The sequence below is a fragment of the Chelonia mydas genome, chromosome 5, assembly GCF_015237465.2.
Source record: "Chelonia mydas isolate rCheMyd1 chromosome 5, rCheMyd1.pri.v2, whole genome shotgun sequence".
NCBI classification, from domain to species: Eukaryota; Metazoa; Chordata; order Testudines; family Cheloniidae; genus Chelonia; species Chelonia mydas.
This window is the reverse complement of record NC_051245.2, coordinates 29173237-29194470: the sequence shown is the minus strand read 5'-3', so window position 1 is coordinate 29194470 and position 21234 is coordinate 29173237. Positions and strand designations below refer to the sequence as shown.

The 21234-nt window shown below is 42.1% G+C and overlaps 1 protein-coding gene across 3 annotated transcripts in view; it reads right to left on the bottom strand.

The window, feature by feature from the left end:
- The window catches only part of GHR (growth hormone receptor), a 204499-nt gene that overhangs the window by 91148 nt on the left and 92117 nt on the right, over positions 1–21234 (bottom strand). For 2 of the 3 annotated variants that reach the window (XM_043547246.1, XM_037902742.2), the window contains exon 2: positions 13333–13413. In XM_043547246.1, coding sequence (XP_043403181.1) covers positions 13333–13413 — 81 coding nt within the window. The remainder of the gene's footprint in view (positions 1–13332; positions 13414–21234) is intronic. The other variant, XM_043547247.1, reaches the window with a different exon arrangement.

The window sequence follows — 21234 nt, the reverse complement described above, 5'->3', positions numbered from 1 at the left end:
TTTAATATAAATGGCTTTCCTAAAACTCTAGCATACACAGGGCAATGCACAGTACTGCAAGAGGTTACACGGGTGTCTCTTCAGTAGCAGAAAACATCATAGAATCATACAAATGTAGAGCTGGAAGGGACCTTGAGAAGTCATCCAGTCCACCCCCCACACTTCCCCGCGTTGTGGCAGGACCAAGCAAACGTAGACCATCCCTGACAGGTTTGTACAACTTGTTTTTTTTAAACTTCCAGTGATGGGGACTCCACGACCTCCCTTGGAAGTCTGTTGCAGAGCTCAGCTACCCTTATAGTTGGAAAGGTTTTCCTAATATCTAACCTAAATCTCCTTTGCTGCAGATTAAATCTATCATATAATTCTATATTTATTTTAGATAACTTAATCACCTTACTCAAATCACAAACAAATTTCACCATAGTCCTGACAGAGCAATGATTTTCAGTTACAACATCTTCCCCATGTCATATCTGTTGTAGACCCATTCCAAAAAAGGTGCCAAGGACTTTTGGAATTGGTAATGGTGTTTCTTTTCCTCCTCACCTTTGCACTGCCCACTGACTGAACAAATGTTTGCTTAAAATTTACAGAAAATTATTTAACTCCAGGCAGAGACCAACCCAAGATAACGTTAGCCCAAAAGGCAAAAGTTGTGAAAATATATAGATGGATGAAAACAAGTGGTTTGAATGGCAAGCTATGTAACAATAATTATAGTGATCGCTACCACTCCCATTAAATTATGAATATTAATATATGCTATTTAATAATTACCTGTAACCAGCTTCCTTAGCACTTGCAATGCCATGTTAAATGATATGTTTTGCAGCCAGTATTCCAATGCCTAGTTTTTCAATGGTGAAATGACAATACATCAGTTCAAAAGATGTAATGAAAATGAGCATCATGATAATTTGTATATTCATATGAAAATGTTTCAGACTGGAATTTGTTGAATGCTAGCATAGTTCTATCTCTTGCAAAAGGTATAAGTGACAGCCACTAAGTGCCTTTCAAGACAAACACCATTCACAGCATTTAGAGCAGAATGTGCCAGCAGAACACGTTATTATTATAGTCGCTTTGTCTCCTGAAAAGTGGAAAACGCAGGGTTAGGGCCATATATATTTTAATTTAAATAGAAATGAGCCCAAGTTTAAAACCCTTTATCCAAATACCCTAGAACTTTGGGGGAATTTGGGTTCTGTCTCTGAATTCTGTGGGGTCAGCCCCATTTCTAAAATCAAGCTTGTACTGTGTAGGGGGAAAAAAAATAGAATAGACCTAATACAGTATCACAAATACTGCACTACAATAAATCCTCCTGAATATATTTCAGAATGTTGATTGTTAGAGTTAGCCACAAAAAAAGACAGGAGTCAGGATGGAATTCTGCCTTTTAATAATCAGCTGTACCTTTATCGTCTAGCCCTATATTCCATCAGTGAAGTCTTGGAAACTTTATGTGCACAAACTTTGTGAGAACAGGAGACCAAGAAGCCGACCTAGGTCTTCAACCCTTGATCTAGGGCTGAGAAGACCACATATGCACTCATATGAAAAAGTCCTACAGAACTTAATAGGAATAAAAGAGGATTCTATAGAAAATACAGATCTGTAGATATCGTTCAAGCTATAGGATTTTTGAACCATCATAATAAAAATTCTGTATTCAGGGATAAAATTATCTATTAAGTTATACGATGGTCAGGGTCTTCATTTTTAGTTTTTTAAATTTTTCCAGGAATTTTATTTCTCTCACACACACAAAAAACAGGTGAAAATTGATACAAAAATTAATGTTACAGTTTTCTGAGTAAATATTAGGGTTAATATTGGGGGAAGAGAGAACAGAAAAAAAAAAAGCAACAAATAGAGAAAAATAAGAACTTCTGACCTGGCTCCCTGCTCTGGAAGGAGAGATGGCAGCTTGGTCAAAGCAGGGAGTTCCAGCACTTCTTTTTTTTAAAGACTCAGCATTGAGAGAGAGGGGGGGTGTGTGTGTGTGTGTCTCCTAATATGCTGCCGTACTTTAACAGAAAGCCTTGCATTTACACTTACAATAATTTATTAAGAAACATCTACTTAATATATGGGATTGACATAGTTGGTAACATAATCTGTATTTTCACATACTTGAGTGGTCCAAAATTCAGGTAAAAAAAATTGTAAAAATCAACAGCTGTAAAACCTTGGAATTTTTTGGTAAGAACTGAAATGGTTCATGAAACTCTGAAAAGATTACTTTTTTTAGGTGATGAAAAGTGCTATGTAAGAGCTCGGTGTTATTATTCCTTAAATTTTATAGAGCTTTCTATAAAGGGCATAAAGAAGAGCAAGCTGTAACACAACACCTCTCGCCTCACTGCACTGCCGGGCCTGTTCATGTTCATGAACCAGGAAACACTAATCAGTGTCTCCCTGCACAGCAAAACTGCTATCTATTCCTACCCTATCCCTCTTTCTTTCTTGGGTTGTGCAGAGATTGGCAGTTACTACAGCCCTGGGGCAGGAGTAATCCTGTGCACTATGCAAGCAGGAGAGGAGAGATGAACCAGCCTGGTTCTCTTTTTAGGGGCAAAAAGGACCTCTCAATGTGGGGAGCCCCCTACCTCTGCCCCCTGTGGGTTCCTAGCCACCTTGGCATACAGTGGGGAGAAAGATATGCTCCTTCCTTGATAATTATTACCATTTGGGTTTGAGGGTTCCTGTATTTCAGGTGAGCGTTCTTCATCCTCTGCAACTGCAGCTAGGAGTTGGGAGGAGAAACCTTTAGGCCACTGAGGACGAAGTGCTTTCTCTGAATGCCACAAAGCATCTAGCAAGGTGGTGCCCAAGAGGATCATAGGACTTCCACATGCTCAGTAGCTGAGGCAGCTTTGAGCAGCATAGGGCCCTTCCATAGGAGATCTGTCTACATACCATTAAAAATCTGTCCCTTAGTCTTTGTGTCAGTTCCCTGTCTGTAAAATGGGGGATAATTGTTATTCTCAACCTCACAGAGGTGTTAGGAGGTAACTACATTAAAGACTACCAGGTGCTCAGCAGTAGTGGATTAGCCACTGGGCCAACGGGGCTTGTGCCCAGGGGCTCCGGCCAATTGGGGGCCCCCCAGAAAAATGGACGCCCATGCAGTGCTCCTGCTGGGGAGCAGAGCCAGGGCGCTGGGGCATGCCCTGCTCCGCCCACCCCATGCTCCTGCCAGGGAACGGCGTTGGGGTGCGGGGGCTTGCCCTGCTCTGCCCACCCAGCACCCCCACACCCTGATCCCCTCCCCGGCAGGAGCATGGAAGGGGGACTGCAGGTGGAAGGGGAGGGTAGGGCCCCCCCTTGCTGTGACCCAGGGCCCCACAAAACTGTAATCTGCCTCTGGTGCTCAGGTACCATAGTGATGGGGACCATTCAAGGACCAGACAGATAAATGACCTGGTTTTTCAAATGTACTAACCATAGTCCACAATGACTTACATTGGAGTTCCTGGGTGCTCAGCACTTAATCAGGCTAGATACCTAATTATGGATATCTTTGAAATGAGAGCCCCCAAACTTAAAAGCTCACACAATACAGGTGAAATACATTTTCCGAGAGCAGGGATCTCAAAGGAGAGATGACTTCGTGCAATGGACAAAATCTCTTAATAGGGCATACTGGTAAAATTAACACAAGCCTGTAGTATTTGACACTTCTATAGTAGCACCCAAACAGACACTGGGATGCACTGAATTCTCTGATTTAGTTATTCTTTTGCCTGAATCACCAACCATTTCAAGTCAGCATTGGTTTGCTTAACTTCACAGCCATAGAACTCTGTTTGCAGAATCTGCCAAAACTAGGTGCAGATGCAGGAGAGAATAGTATTCAGCATTAAATCTAGTGAGCTCAGTAGCCTGGAAGGTGATGATCCAGATGTTTGTTTATGTGGAGAGGACAAGATATTTCCCTTGTCTTTTCTGTACACTGGATTCTGCTGCAGTTGTCCACTACACACACAATTCTAGGAAGCAACAGAGTCTTACATTAACCGAGCTTTAATAGGAAGCGTAGAAAACTGGAATTTGGTTTGCAAGAAATGTTGACATTTCAAATTCTGTTTTAATTCTGATTTAGAACAAACCCAACTATCTTCAACATTTCAAGAAATAGAAATTCTGGGGAAAAAAAAGTTTCAAAAGTTTTGTTTTGGAAAAAATGTGAAGTTTCTTTTCAAAACAATTGTTTTGATTTTTTTCATTTTTATGTAAGTTTTTGACATTATTTCATGACATGCCAGTAGTAGTAGTTCATAATTACCTGTCATATAACTTGGTCAGAATAACAAATATGAAATGGAATATTGTGATTATCAAATTACCTTTATATTGTATTTTTAAAATCACTCAGGGCAGATGCTACTTCAGATGTTTCAATCAGTGCTATTTTTAGATCAAAGTTTGTGTTTCAGTGAAACAGTCCCACACTGAAGAAAAGTTGGTAAGAACTCAATATATTAATTAGCGAAGTGGCTGTTTACAATATTTTCGTGTTAGCCTGGAGTAATTTTTCTAGAATAATTAAAAGAGCTCTAATTAGTACACCGAGTTCTTACCTTCTTTTCTTGTTGAAAGAGTCAAGCTGTTTTATTACAACACAAAAGGAGACACTTTGATCTAAAAAGTAAGATAAGACGTTTCCATCACTGTTAAGTAGCCCGTAGCTACTTAAAAAATAAAACTAGAATAATGGCATTTATTTTACACCTTCAAAAACACTGCCACTCCAAGTACAACTGCTAAAATAATTTGTATAGTCAAAAAACTGTGTTATAACATCAGCTTTATTTTGTATGTTTTATCAATGAGCCCTTGGATTACAGCCGTATCTCAAGTTAGAAGCTCTAGTTCTGCCAAACACAGCATATGATGAACTTTAAAGCATAAGTTTAAGTGCTTTGCTGAAGAGGGATAAGCTGTGTTTCAACAAAGCATTTAGCACATTAACCTAAAATCAAGTTTAGAGGGATTATGTGTTATCTATTAAAGTGCCAACTGCTATAGTATCAAGGCTATGAGTAATGTGCATGGCTCCCATTATAGTGAGATGGCCTTACTGCATCAGAGAGAATAAATATCAGCAAACCCTACTTGTACTACATAGTAAATTTCTCATATACAGATACACAATTCCATGTAAGTACAACAGAAGTTGTGTTTGTGTGCCTACTTTGTCCCTACTTTGTCTGAAATACTCCTCTTATTTATTATAGCCTCACGCAGCGGTGTCCCTCTGTTTATGGTTTGTCAACGCTTGTCGTAAAATCATAAAAACTTCTACAGCTAAATCATTCCGAGCTCAAACCTGGCAAAGAAAAGCCTCCGCTCACAGACACTTAATGTTTCTTGGGAGAAAACAATGTGTTATGTCCATTTATGTTACGGTCGTATAAGAAAATCGCTTAACAATGAGAAATACTGCTGATTCCCGTTTTATTTCAGTTTAATGTGGCTGCATTGTTTACATGAAGGTTTGCAAGCAATTTGTCTTTTCAGTAGACTGATATTTAATGCAATGGCCAAAGTACCAAGAGCTGAAAGGTAGCTCAAGCAAATATACATTAATTACACATTTTGGCTGGGAGTTTGTCAGCTATGATGGGTCCATTCTGTGCAACTGCACACTGTAAAAACGGTTGCCAGTCTAGTGCATGCTGTATAGTGGAATGCCTTTTAAGAATGACTACACCAACACTACAAAATACATTCCGTACTACACATCCATAATAGGGAAAGGGAAAGTGTACAGCTTTTAATGCACATTCACAGCATGCACTGGAACTACTTTGTTGGAAATGCTGAATCGTATGTTGTGAATTACTACTATACAAATATCATAATCATACAATGCCCATTAACATGCCCTCAGAACACAAAGTTGGTACAGTAAATTATAGGTTTTTCTTTATTTATGAAAAAAGGCCCCAAGACAATAGACTTCAGAGTTTTGATCATTATTAAAGCTCTCAAAGAGAAGCTCAGTTCTAGATTTTAACGTTTTCCATGTGCCTAGGAATTGCAGGGTCGCCTATGTGAACAATGGTTGGTTGATTTCCATGTACTATACTGGTGGGATTTTCCAAAGTGCTCAGCAATGGCCTAACTCTGCTTCCATTACATGCAATGCAGTTAGACCAGTGTTGAGCACTTTGGAAAATCCCATCCTTTGTGGTGTAATCCTGCAGATCTCCTAAAACACAGGAGCAGGGTCATGTATTTTATTTTAATTCAAACAAGTAGGGCCCCAATGAAGAGGCTGGATCCAAATATCCAAGGCCCCCAGACTTTGGTGTGTGTGTGTGGGGGGGCGGGGGGGGGGGGCTGGTAAAGACTACAGATCTATATGTGGAAATATTCAAATATTCTTTTGCTTTTATCATGAATGACTTTTTACACATGTTCAGGTTGAAAAATTAATATTACAAGGCAGCATAGCTGGAGGTTATTACTGGATCAAGTTTATTCCAGAATCTAAACAAAACAGGATGTGCCTGGCCTCTTTTCCACTGGAAAAGATTGGTTTTGGAACCGCCTCGAGCTGATGTGTTTTGTTCCACTAGCTGGGACTGGTTCCCAGTCCTCTCTTCCTTTCCCTTATCTGAGGCATTGGTGGCTTATTCAACATCCTGCATAGTTCAGCAGAAGTGAGCAGACAAAATCATTCTTGCCTTGTAAAAGCAGTTTGCAACCTGTGACTGCTGCAGTTTAAAATTACGGTTTATTTTTTAGTAAATGTCTTTTGATGTTGCCAAGTACCTTAAAATATTTTGTTTTCATTATAAGTATTTAATACAAAGTTATTTTTAATTTATATTTCTAAAATATAAACCAAATTATATGTACATTAACGCTTACTGTCTTACTAGAGCCACAATTATTATCATACAATAAAAAAAAATAGTGAGGCAACTGACCTGTTAGTAAATCATCATAGCCTCTTGCTCGTTTGCCTCATTAGCTACAAATAAAGCTACAGAGTAAAATTTTCAAGAGCTCCTAAGTCCCATTTTCTAAAGTGATCTCAGGACGGGTTTTTAAAGGTAGGTAGGTGCCTTACTACCTTTAAAAAGCTGGCTCCAAAGCACCTAGGAGCCTAAATCCCATTTACTTTAAACCACACTTAGTGCCCAGATCCCCAAAGGTATTTAGGTGCCTAGCTCCCACTGAAGACAATGGGAGTTAGGTACCTATCCTAGGCCTAGGCTCCTGTGTGTCTTAGTTTTGAAAATGGGACCAAGGCATCTTTGAAAATTTTATCCATGGTGCCTCCACACTTGTTAGTAACTGAAACCTTGCTGTCCCACTACTATGACCCTTCTCTCCGCCATCCACCCCTCTTTATGTTCTGTGCCCCTAATCACAATGTGCCTTTATGACATCAGTTTTATAGGGCAGGCTCCTTTATTTAATGTTTGCCAGCAACTACCACTTTATATATTTTTGCATACGGAAGACTGTATTTTGAGACACCCCAAACCATTCTCACTTGTGATTTTTCAATTTGAATTCAGGTCTCTCTGTGCCATTGATGGCAGGCTGTGAGGCAGGCTACTAACGGTAGCATAAGAAGTTTACAAGCCAGGCTGCTCACACTGAAAGGGGATAAACTGCACAGAGGCTCTGATCCAGCACCCACTGTAGTCAATGGAAAGGCTTCAATGGGAGGTGGACCAAGACCAGACAATGAATGGTTGGACCACGGTACAAGATCTGATCATGAATGCCTTGCAGTTCTTCAGTAGGGTTGCCAACTTTCTAATTGCAGAAAACCAAACACCCTTGCCCCGCCCCTACTCCACCCACTCCATCCCCCCTCTAGGGTTGCCAGGTGTCTAGTTTTCTACTGGAACACCCAGCCGAAAAGGAACCATGGCAGCTCTGGCATTAAAAGTCTGGTTGGCAGCACAGCAGAGCTGGCAGAATCCCTGCCCGGCTCTGTGCGACTCCTGGGAAGCGGCCAGTATATCCGGCTCTTAGATAGAGCGGTGGCCAGGGAGGCTCCGTGTGTGGCCTCCGCCTGCAGCCGCCACCCTGAGTGCCGGCTCCGCAGCTCTCACTGTGAATTCATTTTAGGCTCCCTCACACATGGAACATGCCTTAATTGCCTACTGTGTTTCTGCTTCCCCCACCCTCTGTTTATTTGTCTCTAGATTGTAAAATCCTCAGCACAGGGACTATCCTTCTTGAGTACCTGGAATGTGCCTAGCAAGTAGTAGGCATTACAGTATATCTGAAATTAATTACTATTGTCTGTAGGTACAAAATCTCTCAGTTCACATGTTGCACCAATCCTGTGAGGTGCTCTGCCCCTGAAGCTCCTACTGACTTCAACAAGAGATAATGGCGCTTGCTATCTTATACCCCTTTTCCAGGACCACACATGAGTGAAGAATCCGAGCCAGAGTCAAGATGGGAGCCAGGGTTCAAGCCCTATTGCTTTGTGGTGTAGATGCAGCCCTCCTGGACTCGTGCACTGGGAGTCCACCAAAAGTATCCCACAATCCCATGGGCCAACTTTCTTTGTCCTCTGGTCAAGTTTGGTGAACAGTTAAGATTTCCCACACTGCATCACAAAGGCTAGAGCAGCCACATTTTGGAGAGCTCTAGGAAGTCTGGATATGGATGGTTGAACTCGGGCCTGCATAAAGCAATGTAGACGTTGGGATGCAGGGTTCAATAATTCCTATGCCAGGGTTACACATGAGTGTAGTTGGTCAAGCCCTAGGTTAACAAACCCAGGGTCTGCTAACTCAATTTCTGCTAGCCCTGCGCTTCCATTGCAGTGTAGACATACGCATAGAAACAAGCTCTCATGGTCCCAAGACGTGGGCAGACCTCTCCTTGCACTTGTGTGGAGCCCCACTGATTTCAATGGGACTTCATGGGGATGGGCCTAAGGGTCCACCCCTGTGGAGCAGATTGCAGGATCAGGGGGGAAATGGGTGCAATTCATTTACACAGCATCTTGCTATCTCAATAAATGTTTGTTGGTTTTTAACAATCTCACCCACAAAAAGGCACCCACTCACATTCACACACTCTTCCTTGTCTTGCAGTTTATGTTCCTCAGGCACTTTTGTATTTTGATAGCTTTATATTCTGAACACATTGTAACAGGATGTCATCATTTTGCAATGAATGACAACATATTTCAGACATTATACTTTACCATCACCTTTTGGCTGACACCTACAGATCAGCAGCAGTAGAATAGCAGAGTACAGTATCCTACAGCTCTACTGTAATTCAGAAGTGCTGGCATATATTTGACAAGTGAAATGCATCCCTGGGAAGAAAGCCTGCCCAAGCTCTATGCATCACTTAAGCCCATTCTACCCCTCAAAACAGGACTTAAATTCTACTTATGTTGTGCATATTTGATTACTTTAAGATGGCAAAGAGACGGACATTTTTACAAAAAGAAATGCATTTGCTCCTTAAGTGCTTTAATTCACAAAGCAGATTGAGGGGAGAATCTGTTTGATCAGCACATTCCACAATCTAAAATGAGCCCGTCTGATTTAGAATGCAGCATACAGATTTGCAGAAAAACTCTTAATGCAGCTAGTCTACATCTCAACTGCCAGAAGAGCACAGAACCTTTTACATCCATAAACCAAGAGAGGGTGACATCAATCTGTTCCTGCACCCACTGTGTCTAAATGAGTGAGTTTTATGGCATTTCAAATGGCCACTTAATTACTCCATTGTGAAATCTAGACAATGGGGGGGGGGTGCGCGGGGGAAGGGAAGTAAAATCTGGGACATTTTAACTTTTATTGTACAGTTCGGCCTTTAGAAAGGAATTACCAATACTCATTACATTGCTTAATAGTCCACCAATAAAAAAAAAAAAAATTCACAAACGTAGGGTTTTGCCCAGACCAAGAAGCAGCTTGGAGATTTTGCTACTGTTACAACATGCAGCTGTACTAAGTGGCACTCAGAGGGACACAGGTTTTAGGACATTGTTTTAGCCACCAAATTGCTCGTCACAAAGAGCCTTTTCTTTTGACTATATCAAATGATGGAGCAGGACATAAAAAAAGAAACAAAGTGGTTCCAGCCCATTTTGAGTAGCAAAATAAACACATCAGTGACTATCAGACTGACCTACGTTTCTTTACATATGCACATTCATTTTCAAAGGATGTCTTGGGTAAGCAGACTCAATGGACTGTAGAAGTTTGATCCATGCAAACAGAAAATGCGGGAAAGCCCAGGAAATAACTTGCATCATCACTGAATGCTAAAAAATTAAATAGTTTTCAATAGCACCTGCATTCTTTGCTAACAGATGCTATAGAAGGGTGAAATTTACTCGGTGCAGGAGGCCAGCCCACAGGCTAGGCACCACTTCAAGTCTTCATAACAGGTTTTAATAGAGACTTGTGCTGGCTCTCTACAAATAAGTGAATTTCACTTTAAAGTTGATAAGATACAGAACAGATGAAAAAAAACCTTGATGTTATGCCTCCACCTTCATTATTTTACTAACTTCTATAGTATATACTGGCCATCGGGAAGTTTAGATTTGAAATTAGACGAAGGTTTCTAACCATCAGAGGAGTGAAATTCTGGAATAGTCTTCCAAGGAAAGCAGTGGGGGGCAAAAGACCTATCTGGCTTCAAGATTAAACTCGGTAAGTTTATGGAGGAGATGGTATGATGGGATAACATGATGTTGGCAATTAATTGATCTTTAACTATTCATGGTAAATAGGCCCAAAGGCCTGTGATGGGATGTTAGATGGGGTGGAATCTGAGTTACTACTGAGAATTCTTTCCTGGGTATCTGGCTGGTGAATCTCGCCCACATGCTCAGGGTTCAGCTGATCGCCATATTTGGGGTTGGGAAGGAATTTTCCTCCAGGGCAGATTGGAAGAGGCCCTGGGGGTTTTTCACCTTCCTCTGTAGCATGGGACACGGGTCACTTGCTGGAGGATTCTCTGCACCTTGAAGTCTTTAAACCACGATTTGAGGACTTCAATAGCTCAGACGTAGGTGAGAGGTTTATCACCGGAATGGGTGGGTGAGATTCTGTGGCCTGCGTCGTGCAGGAGGTCAGACTAGATGATCGTAATGGTCCCTTCTGACCTTAATATCTATATCTATAGCAATTATCTATAGTAATGCTTTAAATTACAAAAGAAGTTTTTCCTGCACGCTACATTGATCACCCCTCCACCATTTGTGACAGCAGCACTGCTGCTTTCATTGCTGGCTGGCCTCAGACAACCAAATGTAAAGAATACAGAACAGAGCAACCGTACCTCAACAGAACAAGCAATGGAACGCCAAGCAGAATTAAAATCAACCAACCTCACGCAAAAGAAACATGAAAGCTTCCTGACCAGCAAGTGTCAGAAATATGCTCAGGAGAATTTTATAGTAGATCTACATGGCAGTAGGGTAATTATATTATATTTGATTGCTACTGATCAGCTCAAATAAAAGTAAGGAATTACATGTTTTCCCATCCAAAAAACTTTGGTTCTTGTCTTGTTAAGTCAAAAGCTTTACGGAAATGAACCATCTGAAAACTGATCCCTTTTGACATTTTCGGGCTAGAAGGTCGGGGGCATTTCCTTAAGGAGCTGCCTGTCTTGCAGCTGTTCTTTAGCTCTGTCTCTGGAGGTCTGTTACAAATAGGCTTGGCAGAATTTTATTTTTTTAATACATTTGACAGTTCATGTTTGTTTTGAGTATTTTTCTATTTTTATCCATTTAAATGTTCACAGCTGTGGGAAGTTACGGGGGGTTTCAGACAATGGGGGGAGGAAGACAGGAATTATTGAATGACCGTAGACATTGAGATTTTAAAAGTTAAAGCTTTAACCTAACTATTAACACAAAATAAAGAGTCAGTAGCACATGTCAAAATATACAACGGAAACAGTCTTAACTCTACGAAGTGCTCAAGCAGCATTTCTTACTTTGCCTATTTGTAAATTTCTATTATTGATGGAAATATTTTGCCATCAATTTGAGTGTGTTTGATGAAATAGACGTTTACCAACAAAAATCTAATCCTGCCATGCCTCGTTATAGAGTGGCAGGCACCTGTTAATCTTAAGTGAGCAAATATTTAGCTATCGTAGACGACAGTCTACTGATCTCTCCAAAGGCACCAACAAGGCAGAACAGACATGGTAAAGCATGAACCCAGAGAGAGACAAACAACTGTATAGGTCTGATGCAAGATAAAACTCCCATGGAAGTCAAAGGGAATTTTTCATTCTGAAGGAGTATGGGATCAGGCCCCAAAGGGCTTAATCTTTGGGGTCTTCATATTACCTCTGGATAGCACAAAAGCAGTGGGTTGTGAGAAGCAGCGGAGAAAACTCAGCAGGAGGGGTTACTCTTCTTTCCTCCCCACCTCCTGCCCCCTTAACCGCTAGCGTGCAACTTGGCACAGATCTGTACACGTATAGGCAGTGGGATGGGTAGAGGAAGAATTGTGGGAGGCCAGAGGTACGGTCAGTGGATCTGTGAACTGAGTTGTTCCATTGGACCTAAAACCCCATATAGAGGGGGAGGGTCATATCCAGTGTTCCTCCTCATAGCCTAAGGTCTACAGCCTGACTCAGTGAGCGGTCTGGCCAGTTGATGTTAACAATAACAGTCCTGTGTCCTTTTATACTGATTTTACTCCATTCTCAGTAGTTTCCCCTACTGGAATTTCTTGTATGGCTTGCTCATGTAGTGCCGGCTTTAGACTTGAGATCTGCATCATGAAAATGTTTCCTCCTTACTTCTAGCCATTTTAACACTAAGTGCATCAAGAAATTAAAAGAGCTCTTTTTGAAAAATGTATAATTCTTTTATAATCTCTGTACCAGAGAGGTACTTTCAGCACAGGGTGGGATTTCAAGGATCAGGATAAAGACTAAAAGAGCTCTGCTCTGATCTCAGACAAGTGGAGATTATTAAATCATTAAATCTTAAATCAGCAACTGAACATATCCCCAGGAAGCTTCAGTTAGTTTCCCAATCTGAGTTGCAAGCAGCACAATTTGCTTTAGACGGATTTGCAATTTTCTCTTTGGATGTGTAGATATCAAACATAAACATTGATCCCACTTCCATCTCATCCAGTGCCATGCACTGTTGGCCGTATGTTAAATTCACCACTCCTTTTGTGCTGTAACACTTTGTCTTAAACTTTCTATGGCTTTAAAGATAACAGCTACATTTTCTTTTTCAGAAAATCTGCAGTGCACACACTTTGCAGAGACCAAGGAACACAGACATCACCAACAATGGCCAAAAGATGTTTAAACTCAGTAACTCACCCTCGCTTGTAGAAAGAGAATCATTTGCATGAACCAGTGCCAGAATAAGCAACAGCTGCCGAAGATCCATACCTCTGGGTTCTGCAATCATAAAAGAGACAGTACAATCAGATTCTTTATGAACTCATCTCATTACATTTAAATGCAGTTTAATGTATCATCTAGTTTATTTAATTTCTGAATGGAGTTAAAGCAAAAGTTTATGACGGAAGCATGTTAGAATACATTTTATTGCCTCAAAGTCCTACATTATATTACTCTCTCTGACAGACAGTAAATACTACTTCCAGAGGACTGCTTGTTTAATAAATACTGAGGGCAATGAGGGATTTTCTGGCCTTGGCCTATATTCCAGGAATTCTCCTTCATCACATTTTCCTCACACAGCCTTTTGAGAATGAAATGAAAGGATTATTTTGTATTCACTTTGAAAATAAGAGCTGTTAGTAATGCATTTTTAAAGGGAAAAATATTTTATTCCATTTGCAGTAGTTCACATCTCTCAAAAGTTCTGTTGGTTTCTCTCCTTTACCTTAGCGGACTTCCAGTGCTATGTTGCCTACCACATTGGTAGCATCACCAGAAAAAAAGTACAGATAAACTGAAGAGGGTTCAAAGAAGAGCCAGGGAAATGATTAGAGGATTAGAAAACAAAGCTTATAGCAGTGGTTCTCAACCTGTGGCCCGATCAGCACAGAGCTGTGGCCCATGTGACATCCTCAGGGCCATAGAGCAGTGAGGCCAAGAACAAGTGAGAAAAATACAATCTGTGGGTCTTGCTGCCCTTACAGGGAACATACTGTTGAAGCACTCATGAGGCCGAATGGATGGAGAGGAGACACAGCACTTGCTAACAAATTCATGAGCAACCAGCTCAGACTGAGACTGCTTAAGCTTCGGGTAATATTTAATTCACATTGAGCATGCTCAGAAGCTCGCAGGTATTAACCTGGTGACTTAAATATGTAACTTCAAACACTTGTCCTTACAAGGAATGAGACCACCACAAAGCCCTACTAGCAACTGAGCCATTGAGGTAGTATTGGATGCGGTCCACATAGCACATTGTGGGTCACATATGTGGTCCACTACGTTAAATAGATTGAGAACCACTGGCTTAATAGTGATAAACTGATTAGATTGGGCTTCTTAACTGTAAGGACTTAAAGAGAAGGTAACTTAAGAGAAGGTTCAGGGCTGACTTGGTTACAGTCTATAAGTACCCACAAAGGGAACAAATATTTGAAAATGGGCTCCTCAGTTTAGCAAAGAAAGGTGTAACACGATTCAATGGCGACAAATTGAAACTAGACACATTCAAACTGGAAAGAAAGTGTATGTTTTTAACCGTGACAGCAATTAACTCCATTCGAACAATTTACCAAGGACCGCGGTGAATTCTCCATCACTGGCAATTTTTAAATCAATATTGGATGTTTTTCTAAAAGATCTGCTCTAGGAATTATTTGCAGAAGTTCTATGGCCTGTGTTACACAGGAGGTCAGGCTAGATCAGTGGTTCCAAAACTTTAACAGCCCGTGAACCTCTTTCACTAAATTGTGAAATCTCGTGTACCCCCTCCTAAAAATGAATATTTCCAGGGATTTAAGTTTAAATTTCCTCAGTGTGATGGATGCGCTTGTTTTGCTCTGCATAGCTCTTGGAAGTCCGGAACCACGGGAGAAAGATAAAGTCTCAGGTCTGGTTCGGCATCAAATCTGTTTCTGTATTTGGTTTTCAGATGTGCATACGAGGAAAACACTTTCTCGCATAAGTATGTTGTTGAAAATGGTAACAAAACTGCAGCAGCTTTTTCTTCCAGAAGAGGGTACTCGTTTCTTAAACTCAGCCAAAAGTTGATCAATGACAGATTTCTGAAACTCCTTTTCAGTTCGTAATCACAGGAGATCAATCAATTTCTCTTTTTCCTCAGTGTTCAATATCTGTGTTGAGAAAGTGGTATCATCAAAAGGGTTGCAAATCCAGTCATTATCGCCTAACATAGCTGGAAAGTATTCCCTGAAAGTTCTGCAAAGTCCTTTTAGGTGTGCAGTTATATTGGTTTTAGTGCACTGATCCAACTGAAGGTTATGTTCTGCCAGGAAGTCATGAAGAGTATTGAAACACTCAGTTTGATTGTTTTCAAACAACTTTCCCAGAACTGCAACTTCTTTATCATGGATTCAACTCGCTCTTGCACATTGAAAACTGTTATATGGAGGCCTTGAAGAGATAAATTTAGGTCATTAATTCTTGAGACAATATCTGCTAAATAAGCTAGACTCTGGAGCCAGACATTATTTTCCATATAGCTGGCAAGGTGGAAAGGGTGGCTATTGGAAAAAAAACCTAGGATTTCCGTTCTAAGCTCAAACAAGCGCTCAAAGATTTTGCCCGGTGAGAGCCATCTAACTTCAGTATGGGTCAACAGACAATTGTGTATACTACCCATTTCTTCACAAAGTACATGAAATATTCTGGAATTTGTTGGCCGTGATTTTATGAAATTCACCATTTTCACTGCATTATCCAGCACTTTCTTCAGTCCCTCAGGCATGCATTTTGTTGCAAGGGCTTGTCTATGGATACTGCAGTGAGTCCAAGAGACTTTTTATGCAACCTTTTTTGTTCGAGCTACAAATCCAGTATACTTCCCCGTCATTCATGTGGCCCCATCAGTGTAAATGCCTAGGCAACGAAACCAATCTATTTCCTTTTCTTGAAAATATTCATTAGTCAGATTGAAGATATCTTCTCCAGTTGTACGTTCTTCCAGTGGTCGGCAAAACCACAAGTCTTCTTCAACCATACCTTCATTCACATAACGTACAAACAGTAACAAAATAGCTAGATTAGCTACATCAGTTGATTCATCCAACTGTATAGCATAATATGGACTATTTTTCACTCTATGTACAATCGTGGTCTCTACATTATTTGACAGGTCACTAATTCTTCATGAAAATGTATTATTGGACAAAGGTGTCAATCCTTTTTGCAGCCTTTTCTCAGAGCACATGCACTACGTCTTTTATACATGGACCAATCAAGCTCTCTGCTATGGTATGGGCTTCTGATGCTTTTGCTACTCGGTAGCTCACGTGGTATGACACTTCAAGTGCATTTTCATTATCAGTACTTGCTTTGAATATAAATCTGGTAATGTCACTTTTCCTCTCAGTTAATTTTCGCTTGAAAAAAATCAACAGGGTTGTCGAGTTGTGCAGGATGCCTAGTTTCTAAATGGCGCCAAAGTAGAGAAGGTTTGAGGCTGCTGTTTGCTAGAACATCACCACAAATCACACACAGTGGTGATCTATTCTTGATCACCAATGCATGTAAAGCCATATTTTATATAATCATCGTCATATTTTCTTTTCTTTGTAAGTGAGTTTCCAGGACCATCATGGTCATTAGACTTAGATTTTCCATAGTGTGGTCTTGAGGAAACACTAGCTGATCCTTGCGTCTTTACACTTTCCTTTTTCAGCCACTTATCCATTGAACTTGTGTATAAAAGTTCTAATAAAAATAACACAGAGAGACTGCTAACAACCAACAAACTAGAAAATGAGAACATTCACTCATGTCTCACTGAAGCAAAACAGCCCTCCAGAGAGAATGACAATTACTGAGGCACCTTAACACTGTCACACTGGCTACAATGTGCTTCTGGCTGGTTTGGCTCACAAACCTCTGCCATGAAGTCTGTCTCTATGAGTGTGCCCTGTGAGGGACAAATTAGCTTGGAACACGCCCCACATACAGCATGGCCCCTGCTCACTCTGCCCTCGATGCCAACTTCCCCTGTCTGACAAGGACGGGGTCCGAGCTGCCACCTGTGCGCCTGAGGTCTCAGCTGCCGCCCTACCCACCACAGGGCTCAGAATACTGGCCCCGTGCTGGGGTCTGGGCTGCCGCCCCAACTGCCTGGCCCTGCTGTCCCTGGGGCTCAAGCTGCCAGCCCTGTGTGGAGCGCTGGGGTTTGGGCTGCCAGCTCCCCCGCTGACAGGGGCAGGGCTTGGGTTGCCAGCCCCAATTGCCTAGCCCCGCTCATCCTGGGGCTCGGGCTGTCTGCCCTGCAACCGGGTCCCACCTGCTACCTCCAATGCCCGGGGTCCTCTGGCCGCCATGAGTGAAATTTTTTTGGCAAAGCCCCTGTAACGTTCTGTGAACCCCAGTTTGGGAACAACTGGGCGAGATGATCACAATGGTCCGTTCTAGCATTAGAATCTATGCATAACCATACCAAATAAAATAGAGAAGAAGGCTGGTCCTGCAGTTATGGTGCCAATATGGGACTTGGGAGACCTGAGTTCAATTCGCTGCTCTGCCACAGAGTTCCTCTGTGATCTCAAGCAAGTTATTTATGGTCTCTGTGCCTCAGTTCTCTGTAAGATGGCGATAATAGCACTGCCCAACGTCAAAGGTGGTATGAAGATAAAAGCATTAAGAGTTGTGACGTGCTCAGATACTACGGTGATGGGGCCATACAAATATATAAGATAGATACCCTGTGTTTTTAGGGATATTACTAAAGACTTTCTTAAATAAGGGGTACAACTCCCAAACAAATGCCAAGGCTGATCTAATACTCCAGGGCCAGCACCGTGTCCTATGGTATGGGACTCCAGAGAACAAACTATGCATCCCAGCTCAGTGGACTACTGGAGACATTCATTATGGAGTCACATTAGCAGCTTCATCATTAGGGCTGTTTTGTGATCTGAATTTAAAACAGGATGGCAGTCCCTCTATTGCACACTTGAATGTTTGAATTTAGTAGACAAGGTGGGTGAGAATATTTTTTATTGGACCAACTTCTGTTGATGAGAAAGACACACTTTTGCGCTTACAGAGCTCTACTTCAGGTTCCTACCAACTTGTTCTCTTATGCATGCCTGCAGCCTGCATGTGTCTCAGAGGTGTGTCAGAGGGAAGGTATGATGGGAGATGATCCTCCTTGAAGGAGCTGTGATATCCAATAGCAACCCAAGGTCCTTTACTAAAAGGAGTTCTAGTTCTGAAGGCAACAGGGACTGAGCGCCTCACTGGTATCCACAGAGCACACCTGCAGCTCCGAAGGGGACTTGGTAACTGCCCCCCCAGGAGAACTATCTTGGAGGGTTGGAGAGAGGCCACAAACAGTGATATCTTGCCACACGTCTGGCATTGACAGCTTGAGAATGATCTCAGAGGGGAAGGAGAGGAGAGATCTGTTCTAAGAGCTGAAGTAAAAACACACACACAAAAATAAACAAAACAAAAAAAAAACACACTACGTGATGAAACTGTTCTTGGTAGACAAGATCATTCTCAGGAGAAACCATTTCTGTGAAATGCCAGCTGCCCTCTAATTAGACAGAGCCATTGCCTAGCAGAAATCCACAGAGGAATATTTAGAAGTGACAGCAGATTGCGATGCTGAGGGCTGTCTCGCAAATCGGTTTCCCACAAGGACAGCATTGTTCAGGGGCTGGAACACTAGTTTAGTAAGAGCTGCTTCCCCACCCCCAGCTTCAGAAAAACCGACCCTTTACATAGTCCAGTAATGGTTCCTTCCACCACATACCATTAAGCGTAGGAGAAGACAAATTCCACTGTGAAGGCTCCTATTGCCTAGCAGATCAAAAAAAGCAACAATTGCAATGCACAATATTTTGGGGAAAGCTGTGTGATAGGCTGTATAAACTCTGCCCTGCAGTGGGTATGGGGGAAGAGGGTTAAAACCAGCAAGAAGGGTTACAATAGCTCACTGTCCTCACTATAGCGATTGCCAAGAACCCCCTGCCACCAGGGAATGTTTATATGGGTCAGTTGGGGCTAATTGCTCCAACAGAGAAAGGGAACCAGGAGCTATAAAAAGGGAAAGAATTTCTCTTTCTGGGCCTTTCTATACCAGTGCTGGAGTGATGATAGCCACAAGGAGATTTAAACTTGACTTCTGCTAGTAGGGTGCTCACGCTGTCAGTGTAGGCAGGGGTGACCCAGACTAGAAATCGGTACAGAAAACCATGCTAGAGACAAGAAACCTAGCATAGTTTTTAGTTTACAGCATGGATTGTAACACTATTCTGTACTGGCCAGATAAAACATCTCAACACCCTGTTAACAAGAATGTTATTCTAGGGTCAGACCTCTGAATCTGGAGAGTCCCTGGGACCTCATAAGACAAAGGGAAAAGGACTTCAGAAAGCCATTTTGTCCTGAATATACTGACCTCTGGCTAGCACAAAAGCTTTTTGCCTTTGCTACCAGCAACAACTCTCCAATCTTGAAACATGAGGTCATTTCAACTGCAGTCAGTCAGCTTCAGTGTAGTGAGCCTACCCTATTACATTCTTGGTTCCTGAAAATTTATATATAGCTTATTTGCCATAAGCTGAACAAAATTATTGATAAGAGCATAGAACTGATTTGGGGAGGAAGGTTTAGTTTTCGCTGTGCTGCTGGCAATGACGGGCAAGGAGAAAGACATAGAAAACGTACAAGTAAAAATAAATACATACAGATACCTCAATTACCAATTAATATGCTTGTAGGGGAAAAATACATGCAATATCAGTTAAAGCACAGAACTATGCTGCATTTAAGATAGATGTAACATTTATTGGCGAAGGAGATTTATTACTGAGTTGAAATATATAGCCTTGCAGTGTTTTCCTGGAGAAAAGCTCAGTGTAATTCTTGCAGAGTATTTATACATTCCTCACAAATTACCTCATGGCAAGACTTGTGATAGCAAAGAAAGTCTCGTTTCTATTCTTGCATAATGAAATACAGATTCTGTCCAATGTACTTGGTGAAGGCATTTTGTCTGCTCACCCTTGTTCCACAGAATACCAACAAGAAAGAACAGTTCTCCAGCTAGAATGAGTTAACGCCCTTCAAATCTACACAAATTAAAATGGCCACAGACCCAAACCATTGCATCATTCCCAGCCAACACTGAAGTCTGGATTAACTAACCAACAATGCCTGAATGAATGGCTTTTTCAACGGTGTCTTTTTCAGTATTATGTACCCACTTGAATTAAAGGACAGAAATAACTGTTGAATTTGTATTAAAAAGCTACAGTACACATATTGCAAGTGATAATCCATTACATCGGGGTGGGCAAACTACAGCCTGCAGGCTGGATCCGGTCCCTCAGGGCTTTGGATCCGGCCCGTGGGATTTCCCCCCGTGGTGCCGCAAGCCCCGCGCCACTCTCAGAAGCGGCCGGCACCACATTTCTGGGAGCCCGGGGGGGTCGGGGGGGGGAAAGAGGGGAGAGACAGAGGGTTCCGAGCTCCTCCTGTACCCCGCCCCCCAACTCCCTGTCCTAAGCCCCCTGCCTGTACCTCACACCCCTCCTGCACCCCAACTCCCTGCTCTGAGACCCCTGCTGCACCCTGCACCCCCAACCCTGACCTGAGCCCCTCCTGCACCCCAACCCCCTGCCCTGAGCCCCCTCATGCACTCCACACCCATCCTGCACCCCTGCCCTGAGCCCCCTCCTGCACCCCAACGCCCTTCCCTGGGCCCCCTCATACGCCCCACAGCCCTCCTCTGCCCCAATCCCTTGCCCTGACCCCGTTTCTGGACACCGCACCCCCTCCCACACCCCAACCCCCTGCCCTGCATACAATTTCCCCACCCAGATGGGTCCTCAGCCCAAAAACTTTGCCCACCCCTGCATTACACTAAAGAATGAGAAATAATTCTGTGGAATAAGAAATTGTGCCTTGCAAACAAACAATCCAGTGTCATCAACCAGAAAAACTCAGAATGCAATACTGAGCAAGTCTCATAAAATACTGCAGTATTTTATATGTGGGTTAGCCCATATTTTGGGATTATCACAAAACACAACCTATCAGTAAACTGAACCATGAAATAAAGGCATCTTTCTTTCATTA